Source organism: Acartia tonsa, chromosome 5 (genome assembly GCF_053477335.1).
Source record: "Acartia tonsa isolate MP-2025a chromosome 5, ASM5347733v1, whole genome shotgun sequence".
Lineage (NCBI taxonomy): Eukaryota > Metazoa > Arthropoda > Copepoda > Calanoida > Acartiidae > Acartia > Acartia tonsa.
Window position 1 is genome coordinate 46,606,217 of NC_137264.1, and position 14,339 is coordinate 46,620,555.

The window sequence follows — 14,339 nt, forward strand, 5'->3', positions numbered from 1 at the left end:
GAGTGTTTCCTTAAAAAGGTAAATAAACAATATATATACATCCCCAATGAACCAATAAACCAAGCAAAATTAGATAAAATTAACAATGGCTTTTGAACCAACAAATAAGATGATGTGTTTTTATTTAATTTGGTTACCAGTTCAATGTCCCCTCCTTACCTGATCGTTAAATTAATGAGCACTTGTAATATATGATAATTTTTTTAAAAACCGTATTTCAAAGCTTCTACATATTTATAAAACCAAAAAGGAACGTATTGATTGATCTAGGATTAGTTTTTTTTATTTTGCTGGCACTCTTCCCAAAAATGGTAAAATATTAACCTTCACTATAAGTAAAGGAGAACCATATCGGTTCAGCGGTTAGTTCCTGTCACTTTCATATACGGGTATTTGTGTTTTAGTTTACTACTTGGGTACTTTATAACTTTACTTGCGGCTTCGCCCCTAGCCTCTAGGGGCGTTGCCCCAAGAGGTTTGATCAAACCAATTTTTCGTATTTTAGATTTAAAAGAAAAATTTTTGGGGGTATTTTTTTTTTTTTTTTTGGGGGGGGGTTAGTCGACCCCACTATTTTAATTTTAGTTTTAAAAAAATTGGGGGGGGGGTATTTTTCATTTTTTGAAGGGGGGTTGGGTGTGTCCCAACCCCAAAGAAAATAGTTATAAACCTTCCCGGGACCTATGAGAAGCTACCCTGTTAAGGAGAACCCAATCGGTTCAGCGGTTAGCGAGATCCTTTGGTACAAACACGCAGACAAAGAGACAGACATCCTGTTACTTTATTATAAGGATGGAGCCTTAACTGATTTTTATAGTGTCGTTTATAAGCCTAAAAAGTTGGTTGTTTTCAATGAAATAAAGGTGATTTTTGTATTCCCCTTGTTTGCAATCAAACTTTTAAATTGGTTGGATTTATGGATACAAATAGTATTTTCTTCTATTACAACCAAAAGAATATCTATAATACAAAGTAGAACGATGTCTGTCCGTCTGTCTGTCCGTCTGTCCGTCTGTCTGTCCGTCTGAAGCTTAAGATCTCAGTAACCACTAAACCGATTGGGCTCTACTCTTCAGGGAATATACCTACTGGTCCTGTGATGGTTTAAAGCTATTTTCTTGGGGGGGTGGGACACCCCCAACCCCCCCAAAAAATGAAAAATACCCCCCCCAAAAAAAAAAAAAAAATCTAAAATACGAAAAATTAGGTTGATCAAACCTCTTGGGGCAAAGCCCCTAGAGGCTAGGGGCGAAGCCGCTAGTATACATATAAAACAATAAAAAAGCTCTAGAGAAAATTTATAAATTTTTTTTTTGGAATTGCGTTCGCTTGCGGCTGATTAACAGAATGGCAGCTTTAGATATAATTTAAGGTTGGGAGGGAAGGGTCATTGGGCTATTTATGACACTAGTCCCAAAAGATTTTTGATAACGTTTTCTTGTTCGTTGGATCAACAACTTTGGGGACTTTTATTTAGATTTGATTGGTTGGTTCATTTAGGGTTCAAATGTTTCAACCACTAATTGTAATCTACAAAAAGGATAATTTTGTGCATCATCACTTGGGATTTTCCAAGATTTTAAATTTGACAGACAAACATCTTATTTCTAGAAAACCAAACAATCCTAAATTGTATAAAAAATGAAAGTTTGCATGAGTCCTACAATGAAATAAAAAGGTTATTCCTTATTTTATTACATTTTTATTGATTTTTACATTTTACTTACAATTGTTCTCAAAAAAAAAATTACAAAATTATTAAAACCAAAACTTAAAACCGTTAAACATATCAAAAATGTACTGAGCAAAACTAAAAAAAATACACTAAAAAAGCTCTACAAATTGTAAACAAATAAATATGATATTTTTTTCTACTTTTTTAAAGAAAAAGTCTCATTTTGAATAAAAAATGAGTGTTAAAAAATTAATTAAAATTTTAGATATTTTCTTTAAAAAAGCAAGTAATGAACTATCAATATCTAAAATGGATGAAATATGATTTTATTGTGTTTTATGATTTGACAAAAGCATTTGACTATATATAAATAGCGCAGCTACTATATAAATGAGTCTTTTTGTTATAGGTCAATGTTGATTATTATCAAATTTTTGTGTATTTTACTCTTTTCTATAGATGAACCACCCCCCCCCCCCTCCCATTTTAAATTTAAATTTTTGTGAAAAACCTGATTAATGATCATTTCACAATTTTTTAAAAACTTTTTTGAAATACGTTGGATTGACCTCCTCCCCAAACCTTTAAAACCCTCATTTTACCTCCCATCTAAAATAAAAACCGTGAACGTCTTTGCCAACATTATATAAAAAATTTGAAAAAATTATTTTTTGAAAAACTATGTATAGTAGTATTGACATTGCTAAAATGATTTTGTTGCGCCACCCATGTTCATTACTGTTCTTGATTCACAAAAAAGTTCACTATTGATGATATTTAGACATATAAAAGGCATTTGACAGTATATTTTACAATAGTTCACTATGTGAATGTAATCACAGGGCCAATAGCATCAGCACCACCATCGTGGTAAATAGTGTCATTAGATTTGTTGACTTGTGGCAAGCGTTTGATTCTGTATCCAGCACTGGACTATTCTTTGGAAACACGCCTGAAAAAAGGGAATTATTAGTAAGAACAAAATTCTTTTGATACACCATTTAGGGGCTCTGTATACAAAGGGACAGTGAGGGACTAGAAAAATAGCTTAAAGCCAAGACTTAAATCTAAAAATGAAATAGCCTAGAGCCATCACAGGACCTATGTGATAAAATAGAAAACCTAATCAGATCATTTGTTATTAAGATCTTAAACTTTAAGCAAAACTGTTGTTCCCAAGGGGCTTAAGGCCCAGGCTAAAATAGGTATTGATCCTATGATTTCATCTTTTTTTTGAGGACAATTGTATATGCTATGATTCGTTACATAATTTTGGTTTTAATTCAGCGGAAATCAATTGGATTCTTATCCATACTTAAAGATAAGTTATGAATTTTATGAGAGCTTGAGTATTAATAAGATATTAAATTAAGTAAGGTGAAATTTTGGAATTAGTTCTTATTTGCTAAACTTATTTTATACCAACCCTCTCGCAGTTTAAGTTTTTGTTATACAACGAATATATTTTCATTAACACAGGGAAATCAACAATTTAAAATAAACAAAAAAAAACAGCTGGAAGTCTAAACAAAAATATGGAAATCCCACTTTTCCAAAAAATTTGAAAGCATCCAAACGGGTTTTAATTTGAGGCATAGACGCTTGCGGCTGACGAGCCTTGAAAACTGCACATTTTCTAACCTGTATTTATGAATTTTATTCAGTGTAAAATGATGTCAGAATAAAAATTGCAAAAAATGAACAAAAAAAAAAAAATAAAACAGGAAAGAGAAATCTTTGTAATTTATTCTTTTTGTGTAAACAATGGTTATTAAGTCTATTTTTGTCATTATTATCATATTTCAATGTTAAAGAAATGCTGCAAAAATAGTATAAAGAAATAGCCCAGCATAAAACAATGTATAATTCTCTGAAATTTCAAATAATTCCAAATCATTTTAAAATGGCCCAAAAAAGTTTTGAACTATTTTTTTTTTGGGGGGGGGGAGGGTATTCCAAACCTCCCCCACGATAAATCACTCCTAGAAATAACCCTAACAAAAAAATTTCTTACTTTTTCTTTTTTAACTCAAATGGAAAATGGGGCGGTCGATTTCCCCCTCACCCTACTGGAAGTGAACTTGAAGGCCTCTATAGGCGTAGTTACAGTAAAATATAGTTAACCTTACTTTACATTAACAAAGCAGTAAATATTTTTTTGTCTAATATCAAAATTTTCTTTTTTGTAAAAAAATAAGAAGGAAGTGGTTTTCTGCATTTCATCATCTAATAGAGTTTATACTTTGTAAACAACAATAGAATTATTAGAATAGAGTAATGGTTATTATAATTTTATCATCTAATAGAGTTTATACTTTGTAAACAACAATAGAATTATTAGAATAGAATAATATTAATTATAATTTCATCATCTAATAGAGTTTATACTTTGTAAACACCAATAGAGTTATTAGTATAGAGTAATAGTAATTATTATTTCATCATCTAATAGAGTTTATACTTTGTAAACAACAATAGAGTTATTAGTATAGAGTAATAGTAATTATTATTTCATCATCTAATAGAGTTTATACTTTGTAAACACCTATAGAGTTATTAGTATAGAGTAATAGTAATTATAATTTCATCATCTAATAGAGTTTATACTTTGTAAACACCAATAGAGTTATTAGTATAGAGTAATAGTAATTATAATTTCATTATCTAATAGAGTTTATACTTTGTAAACAACAATAGAATTATTAGTATAGAGTAAAATTAATTACAATTTCATCATCTAATAGAGTTTATACTTTGTAAACACCAATAGAGTTATTAGTATAGAGTTGAAAATTTGTAGAAAAGAACAATAGAGCTATCTAAATAGATGAGTAATCAGGGCACTGTAAAGACTTTTGAAATACAAAATCAGTTAAAAATCATGCTTTAAAATCTTATTTTTTCTTAACTAATGTACGGCGTTGCTACAAAAGGCCTAGTTTAAAAAGGCTTAGATTACACAAGACCTTCTCATACAACAGCATAAAAAATTAAAATAAATAATCTTTCGAAGGAATAGGTCTTTTCTAATTCAGGTTTTTTTTGTAGGAATGCCATTTTTTTCCAGAATTATTTTCATTACTTTTGAAATAAAAAATTATTCTTCATTTATTTTAAGTACAATTTTATTGAATGGAATATCAAAAGAATCCAAATTTTGATGAAAATCATATAAAATGAAATTACGTTTAATGAAATGAATAGAATTAGGTTACTTTTGATGATTAAATTTGAAAATTGATGAAAAAATACAGGCTTGTATACATCAGAATTAATAATTTTTCAAGGTTATCCTTACATATAAAGAATAGGGTCTGTTTCTGTCTGTATCAAAAGATCTCGTTATGTAGCTTCTCATAAGTAATGGGAAGGCTTAAAACAATTTTAAAACCATCACAAGATAAATCGCCCCCTTAAAAAAATTGCCCTCACCCAAATTTTTGCTGCCACAAGTCTAGGTTTCCTAAAGTCTTGTATGTTCGTTTATTAAAAAGGTTTTTCCCCCCCTAAAATTGTTTGCGGGGGGTGAATACCCCCTCCTAAATGGTTGGAGGGGTAGGGATAAATTTTAAATGGCAGGGGTAAAATGAAAAATAATTTGGGGGGGGGGGGTAATCACCTCTTTACCCCCCCCCCCCTTGAACGTCTATGTTTATATCCCCAATGATAATAAACAAGGTTAACCCTTATTTAGATATAAAATTTAAAATTATTGATTTAAACGTTTAGATACTAGCTTTAAAGTAACCAATTATATTTCTGCCCAAAGTACCCAAAGTTTCTGCGCCATCGATTAAGATAAAGCAGCCATAAAACTTTGGGTGCAAGTATGTCTTAATCTAAAAATTTTAATTAAGCTTTTTTTTTATCTTTAATTACTTCATAATCATTTATCTGACATAGTAGCTAATTTTAACAGGTTCATTATTATTTATTTAACAACTAGCGGACACAATAACTTTTAAATTTTTATTTTTAATAATTGTTATAGAAAATTTACCTTTGCCATTTGTGTAAAATATAATTTCTTTTGATTTATCACTCCATCCAATTGAATTATATGCCTAAAAATAATACATAGATATCAAAAATTGCTATTAATGACAAAAATATCTTAGATTTTTGGGAAAATATATAAGGTTTTTTTTACCCGTCCGTCCGTCCGTGACGGATATATTGTTTCGTAATTTAGGCATGTTAGAATTGTCCTTTCGATTTCAAACTGTGCATGGTGATTCCTGTAGTAGTAATGTACGATATAGAAAGCGTAGCAACTGTATAATCATAACCAGAATATCCGTACATTCATTTTAAAAATGTTGATTTTTCTACTTTCTTAACAATAAATTTTTATGTTATCTAATGATCTGATTTTTGGTATATAGATTCTTGAGACAACAAAGTACAATATAATAACCGAAGAAATTCTATATATAATCAAGTCCTAAAAATGTAAGTAGTCCATGAACATTATGTATCAAGCAGTTTTTCACCAAATTTCCTAAAAAATTAGCTTCGACTCTTATACATTATATTCTGATTATTTAATTCTGACACTTTACAAGTGTTAATGACAGTTTGTCCTACTGTTTCAGTGCTTAGCTTTTATGGTTGTTGTCATCCTTGTTTTATATATGAAACTTAAAATATATCTTTTTTGAGACAATATGATCATTTCATGTTAAAAAATATTTAATTTATACTTTTAATTAATTATTCTATAACACATGAAACTAATAATAATACAATCATCATAGTACACACATTTTGATTTTTAATTTATCTTCATTTGATTCATAGCATTTGTTGCTTTATTAGGATGATGTATAAAGCAACAACTATCAGTCATATTCAACTCTACTAGTTGTATTAAAAGTTGAAAAATAAAATTTGGCAAATGGACACTGGCTCCAAAGACAGAGTTAGGATTAGAGATAGATATTCTGTAGAAAGAGGAGGTTAGACTGTAAATTACACTAGTACCCAAAGTTTTATAACCAAAACGTCATATTTTCAATGGCTTTAAATTTTTGGGCCATAAGGCGTACCCAAAGTTTTTTAACCACGTATGCTCATTCGTTGGTTCTAAAACTTTGGTTACTATCATTTAATGTTGATTTGTTGCTTCCAAAGTAGTATTTTCCAATCTTTTAAAACAATAATTACAATCTACATAAGAGATAATTTTATTTATCATCAATTGAAATGGCCGATAAATTGATATACATCCAAAATAATGATACACAAAATTACGAGAAAGACTAAAATGCATAACTTTTGTGTCACTTTTGAGAAAGACGATTCCTGTGACCTCACATACATTTCGGAAAAGAAAAAGGGCAGGGGGGGAAGAAAATCTCTTCAGAAGAGATGGGAGATAATGACCTCTTCTATAGATTACAATTATTAGTTTAAACGTGTAAACATTCAATTTTATGAACCAACCAATCAAACCTTACAAGATTAAGATTGCGGAATTCTAATCCATGTAGCTGGACAGAGAGCATAAAAAAAATGAAAAATGAAAAATTCTGAGAAGTCTGCCAACTTTTATTAAATTTTCAAATAAACATGAAACAAAAAATCTTGGAATATTATATTTGGGAAAGCAAAGCTTCTTATCATTATGTTTTGTCAGTAATGGGTAAAAAATAGGGATCTAAAGGGATAAGACAATGGCCGATTAATTGATGAACATTCCCAATGATTGTACATAAAATTCTAAAACGTTTGTACACTCAACTTCATGAACCAACCAATCAAAACTCAATAAAAGTCTACAAAGTTGTTAATCTTCTTACAGGTCTAGGGAAAATTTATTATTATTTTGGAGAAAATATGATTACCTCTACCCTGCCAAGAAATACCATACTATAACGATGCTATACATGATTTTTTAGTATGGCTACGAACCGGTTTTAAGCTCACGGATATTAATCAGTCTCAAAGCTAAATTGAAAATTTCAATTTAGAGCTAGCGTGCAGATTACTTAAACTATTAGGTATGGTTTAAAGCGTATAGCAATATAAATATTTTCAAATAGTGATTCCTAGGACGTCATTATAAGCTTTGCCTTTATGAATGTTTTCCATCCATTTTAATTTTTAATTCTAGACTATGTGTTGAATGTATGGAGAATATTCTTTTGAGGTTTCATATGAGGATGATATGTCTCAATCATATATTTCAAAAAAAATATTTTAATTGCATTTCTGGTAACTATTGCAGGTAACTATGCTCCTTCCCCTCCTAGGGTTACTTTACCTGTATTTGAGCTGTGTAGGCAGAATCTGGAGTAAGATCTGATATCAAATAACTATGCTCCTCCCCCTCCTGGGGTTAATTTACCTGTATTTGAGCTGTGTAGGCAGAATCTGGAGTAAGATCTGATATCAGGTAACTATGCTCCTCCCCCTCCTAGGGTTACTTTACCTGTATTTGAGCTGTGTAGGCAGAATCTGGAGTAAGATCTGATATCAGTTAACTATGCTCCTCCTCCTCCTAGGGTTAGTTTACCTTTATTTGAGCTGTGTAGGCAGAATCTGGAGTAAGATCTGATATCAGATAACTATGCTCCTCCCCCTTCTAGGGTTAGTTTACCTGTATTTGAGCTGTGTAGGCAGAATCTGGAGTAAGATCTGATATCAGGTAACTATGCTCCTCATCCTCCTAACAGTTTCAAACATATTTTTGACTTTTTCGTTGCAATTCTTGACATCTTTGTCTGTCTGTATCAAAGGATCTAGCTGGTGCGATATTGTTCTCCTATACTATGTAGCTTGTCATAGGTCGTGAAGGGTTTATAACAATTTTGGGAGTGTACCACCACCCTCATACGAGAAATCTTCCGTAGAAAGAAATGACCTGACCCACAAAAAAGCTTTTTAAATTTGCTTCTTGAATTGAAAAAAAAACTATCATATTGATATTTATCTCTTTACAGAAAAACAGACAGACTACATTATAGAGTAGCGCCACTAATATATAATAAAAAATATGTTTCCTGTTGATTTAAAGAAACTGGGTACTCTACTATATCCCAGGCATATACAATACTTTTCTCCTGAAATAAATAACCAGTTAAACCAAAGACGCCCATGCTTTTTTGTGAGGGGGGGGGGAGGGCAGGGGGGTAATAAATCTGGATGTGGGGCTGTAATTTTCAATTGGGGTGGGTCTTCGAATCCTCCAAATTCGTTTTGGGAGATAAACATCCTTTTAACCCTAGGACGCCCTTGAGTCAAAACAGTAAATCTGATAGAAATAATATAAGGATTTCTAAAAGAAGCACCTGTGTAGAAAATTTTTACCATTAAGCCCCATTCCCTGTAAAAACTCTGAGGTGGATTCCTAAAAAACTTTTGCCCCACTAAAATGAGTTTCCCCCACTAAAATAAGTGGGGAAAAATAAAATTTTAGAGGGGATAATTTTGCCTCACTAAAATTTTAGTGGGGCAAACTGATTTTATTGGGGCAAAAGTTTTTTTTAAGAATTCTCCTCTCACAATGATTTCGAAGGTGCTTTGACTTTTGTGTCAGAACCTAAATTGGGACATAGTGCATTTCATTACCCTAGGTTAGGTAACTTCATTTCACTTTTCAATAAAATCTAAAATGCAGCGGTTTTTGAGAAAATTAGATTTGAAAATTTCAAGTTTAATTTTTATCCCCTAGGAGTTACCGCATAATCATGACAAGAAAAGCAAAGATTATCTATTTAAAATTTTGAACAACTTTGCTTTTATAAAGTTCTTCATAAAACCACTCCTGAAGGGAGTTAATTAATGGCCATTTTTATCAGTTGCTTTGCTAAGGTCACGGAAATTCAGCCTTAAATAAATCATATATAGAGAGGTTTTATGAAAGACTTTATAAAAGCAAAGTTGTTCAAAATTTTAAAAAAAAATCTTTGCTTTTCTTGTCATGATTATGCGATAACTCCTAGGGGATGAAAACTTGAAATTTTCAAATCTAATTTTCTCAAAATCAAATCTGACACAAAAGTCAAAGCACCTTCGAAATCATTGTGCTCTGATCTGCTTATAATAATTTGTATTCACTGCGTAAGTGTCACCTTATACCAACAACGAAATTAATTCGGGAAAAAATCACCAAGTATTTTCAGCTGTCGTTATGGGAGAGGGGGGGGGGGGGCAACACATATTAAAATTGACAATCTCTCCATCTGCCCCCCAAATATTATTTGAGATTTATTTCGCTTTTTGGTTTTACCTTTTTCCTGCATAAGTGTAGTTTTCTAGAGTTTTAATGATTTGGGTTTTGTCTGCTTCTTTCTATTATTATTTTCGCTCAATTTTCCCATAAAATGTAATGTTTTGTTTATTTTGTTGTTATTGCAACCTTGCAAACTGGTCGTTTTTGTCGAGAGATTTTTAGAAGTGAAGCTACTCTATGATTAATTATGTCTGCCCATCCGCGTCGGTCCGTAATGCAATGGGGGGAATATGATTTTATTGGCTGTCGTTTTTTAATGATCTTCTTGTTTAAAGAGCATCAAGTATTTAACTACAACAACATCGTGATTGTCTACTATATATTATATTCTTTTTAGTAGCGAAGCTACTCTATAATTTGAAATGTCCGTCTGTCCATCCGTCCGTCCTTCTGAAACGTTTTTGGGGATTAAAACGACTTACTGGAAGTTTTCTGTAGAGTATTTGATACATTGATATGTTCTGACTGGGCTGTGGGGACCAAACTAGGAGGTATGATGATTCACTGTCCGATAGGACACCACTAGTAATACTGGGGGCTTCGGGGTTACCTAAATACATTGATTATCATATTACTATTGATATTTTCTCAAATTATTTGGAAATTTAAATAAAACATTTTGTTTTAAAATTACCCTTATCAAAAATTATTTTAAATAAGCCAGTGTAAAGTGTTTCCAAAAAATGACGTAATACAATAAAATTGACCAATGAGATGCCAGTATACACTGTAATTTACCAATGCAATGGTAAAATTTATACTGGACTCTCATTGGTCAATTTTATTGTATGACGTAATTTTTTTGGAGGCACTTTACGCTGTCTCCTTTAATATTGTACCCTATCCTTATTGGAATCACCACAAAAAGAAAAATATTTTTAGGATGATTAAATCCAGTAATAACAAGTATCAAGTTTTATTTTGTCTGCAGCTTAGAATTTTATAAACAATTGAACTGATTGAGTTTTCCATTTTCGAGAATCTTTATATAGGTCTTGGGATGGTTTCAGACAATTTTATGCTCTTCTTTACCCCTTCAAAGACAAAGATTCTAGATGTTAGCAACGCGGGAGCTGTCAATAATTATAAAGGGTGGCTTTTTGCAAGGTTTGATATCAATAAGGCGGACAAACTGATCATAGAAAGGATTAAAACATTTAAGCAAATATAATTATCAATTTAAACAAGGACGACAACATCCATAAGTAGCGAAGCTCAAAAATTATGGCTGGATTTCGGAAAAAATTACTATAAAGCAGTTTCATACAGTAAACATTAATCTTAATAAAATAGGGAAATCAGGAAACCTTAAAAATCACGCAACCGTAAAAATCACAAAAATTTGAAAATCTAGGAATCGATCTAGCACCGCAATTTATAGACAAATCTTAATGAAACTTGATAAAAATATGTAGAATATGAGCATATTCAATTCCTGATAATTTCAGCCGCAAATCTGAATAGGAATCGATAAAAACAATAGAAAACCTAAAAATCTAGGAATCGATCTAGCACCCCAACTAATAAAAAAAACTATAATAAAACTTAAGAATGATATGTAGAATGTAAATTTAAGCAATCCCTGAAAATTTCAGCCCATTATCTTAAAAAGGTGTTGAGAAAATCACGAAAACATGAAAAACTAGGAATCGATCTAGCACCCCAAAAAACAGACAGATGGACAAAACAATGTATAGATTAGATGGGCATATGTTATAAGAATCTCCACTAAAAATTTCAGCTTTCTATCTTTTCTAGGAGCCGAGAAAATCACATTTCCCCCACTTTGTCTCAGACGGACGGACATTTCAAATTATAGAGAAGCTTTGCTACTAAAAAATAATACACAACATAGATATGTCTGCATTGCGTTCTTCTATTACCAGGAAAACTAAACAGTCATCGTAATTAGGGAAGGAGGGGACATTTATTTCATTAGTCCCCAAAATTTTATGATAATTTTTTTTATTGATTTAATAACTTTGTGGACTTTTAGTGACCTTCAATTGGTTGGTTCATTAAGTTGAGTGTTCCAAAGTTGCCACCACTAATTTTTATCTACAAGAGGGTAATTTTGTGCTTCATAACTGGGTACATCAATTTATCGTCCATTTTCTTATCCCTTAAGATCCCTACATCGTAATAATAACAAAATGTAATTGAATTATCATTTTCTAATTTGATAATGGAATAATAAAACTCAAGAAAAAGAAACTCATAGTAAAGTTTTCAAAACAAGAATATTATAATCATAAATAGCTAAGATGAGTTGTTAAAAGACTGATTAAAAGTCTTAAGTAAGTTTTAACTGCATATTATATTTTGATCGGGATAGATAGTAAGATAAACTCTAGATATATAGAGTAGATGCATTACTTAAAATGCATTTTTTCCCCTCCAAATTCATTAATTTACTTGGCATATGCCAAGACTGTTGCTCATTGTTTGGTTATTATTGGTAAAAATTTATGTTTAATATACTATTTGCCCTACTACATAGAAAACCAAAATTGAAATTTAAATAAAAAATAAATTATTATATTTAAATAAAAGTAAGATGATGTCTATCTGTCATCTGCGTGTGTATCTGTTTTGGTGTACCGAACCACTGAACCGATATGGTTCTCTTTTACAATGTAGCTTTTCATAGGTGCATAAAAGTTTATACCTTTTTTGAAGGAGGGTTCAACCAACCTCAAAGCGAAAACCCCCATAGAAAAAAAATGACCCTCCCAAATGTGTTTTTCAATTTTTCAAATAGTGGCGAATCCTGCAATTGTAAAAATGTAGGTAAATACTTGATAAAAACCCAGAACTATGTGTAACTAAGGTCAGACAAGGAAACCACATACATATACAATAGAGATACTATACTAGAGTATTAATTAAGTGTAACTATGGTCAGACAAGGAAACCACATACATATACAATAGAGATACTATACTAGAGTATTAATTAAGTGTAACTATGGTCAGACAAGGAAGCTACATACATTTACAATAGAGATACTATACTAGACAGTTAAATATCTAATAACTGTGTTCATACAAGGAAACCACAAACATATACAATAGAGTTACTATACTAGAGAGGTAAATATTTATCCTATTCTATAAAGTAGTAAGAGAGCTGTAATATCTCTCTATATCTAATATATATATTAGTGAGACTAGTCTATATAAATATTCTAGTCAGATCCCAGAGCTTGAATATCTCTCTATATTTAATATATATATTAGTGAGACTAGTCTATATAAATATTCTAGTCAGATCTTAGAGCTGGAATATCTCTCTATATATAATATCTATATTAGTGAGACTAGTCTATATAAATATTCTAGTCAGATCTTAGAGCTGGAATATCTCTCTATATATAATATCTATATTAGTGAGACTAGTCTATATAAATATTCTAGTAATATTTCAGAGCTGGAATATCTCTCTATATTTAATATATATATTAGTGAGACTAGTCTATATAAATATTCTAGTCAGATCTCAGAGCTGGAATATCTCTCTATATATAATATCTATATTAGTGAGACTAGTCTATATAAATATTCTAATCAGATCTCAGAGCTAGAATATCTCTCTATATATAATATCTATATTAGTGAGACAAGTCTATATAAATATTCTAGTCAGATCTCAGAGCTGGAATATCTCTCTATATCTAATATCTATATTAGTGAGACTAGTCTTTATAAATATTCTAGTCAGATCTCAGAGCTGGAATATCTCTCTATATCTAATATCTATATTAGTGAGACTAGTCTACATAAATATTCTAGTCAGATCTTAGAGCTGGAATATCTCTCTATATCTAATATCTATATTAGTGAGACTAGTCTACATAAATATTCTAGTCAGATCTCAGAGCTGGAATATCTCTCTATATCTAATATCTATATTAGTGAGACTAGTCTATATAAATATTCTAGTCAGATCTCAGAGCTGGAATATCTCTCTCTATATAATATCTATATTAGTGAGACAAGTCTATATAAATATTCTAATCAGATCTCAGAGCTGGAATATCTCTCTATATATAATATCTATATTAGTGAGACTAGTCTACATAAATATTCTAGTCAGATCTCAGAGCTGGAATATCTCTCTATATGTAATATCTATATTAGTGAGACTAGTCTATATAAATATTCTAGTCAGATCTCAGAGCTGGAATATCTCTCTCTATATAATATCTATATTAGTGAGACTAGTCTACATAAATATTCTAGTCAGATCTCAGAGCTGGAATATCTCTCTATATGTAATATCTATATTAGTGAGACTAGTCTACATAAATATTCTAGTCAGATCGCAGAGCTGGAATATCTCTCTATATGTAATATCTATATTAGTGAGACTAGTCTATATAAATATTCTAGTCAGATCTCAGAGCTGGAATGCAATTCCTCTACTTGT

At 30.8% G+C, this 14,339-nt stretch overlaps 2 protein-coding genes across 2 annotated transcripts in view; both read right to left on the minus strand.

Annotated features, from left to right (window-relative positions):
* Window positions 1–1,682: 1,682 nt before the first annotated feature.
* LOC145320173 (uncharacterized) lies at window positions 1,683–8,511 on the minus strand. The gene is made up of 5 exons (XM_080162613.1): window positions 8,500–8,511; window positions 8,277–8,345; window positions 7,941–8,009; window positions 5,676–5,739; window positions 1,683–2,627 (listed from the first exon to the last, which is right to left on the minus strand). Exons 1-5 carry the CDS (start codon window positions 8,509–8,511, stop codon window positions 2,512–2,514), a joined length of 330 nt encoding a protein of 109 aa, XP_080018739.1. The 3' UTR covers window positions 1,683–2,511.
* Window positions 8,448–14,339, minus strand: part of LOC145319654 (neurotrimin-like) — a 54,950-nt gene continuing 49,058 nt past the window's right edge. The window contains exons 14-15 of the mRNA XM_080161929.1: window positions 10,334–10,461; window positions 8,448–8,739 (exon numbers count right to left, since the gene is read on the minus strand). Coding sequence (XP_080018055.1) covers window positions 8,638–8,739; window positions 10,334–10,461 — 230 coding nt within the window. The 3' untranslated portion in view covers window positions 8,448–8,637. The remainder of the gene's footprint in view (window positions 8,740–10,333; window positions 10,462–14,339) is intronic.

What these genes read in the sequence shown, in the direction of transcription:
- LOC145320173 (XM_080162613.1), bottom strand. An exon ending in CCTACACAGCTCAAATACAG is followed by an intron (nt 8,010 to 8,276) that starts GTAAACTAACCC and finishes AATTAACCCCAG; the next exon opens with GAGGGGGAGGAGCATAGTTA. An exon ending in CCTACACAGCTCAAATACAG is followed by an intron (nt 5,740 to 7,940) that starts GTAAAGTAACCC and finishes TATTATTTTTAG; the next exon opens with GCATATAATTCAATTGGATG.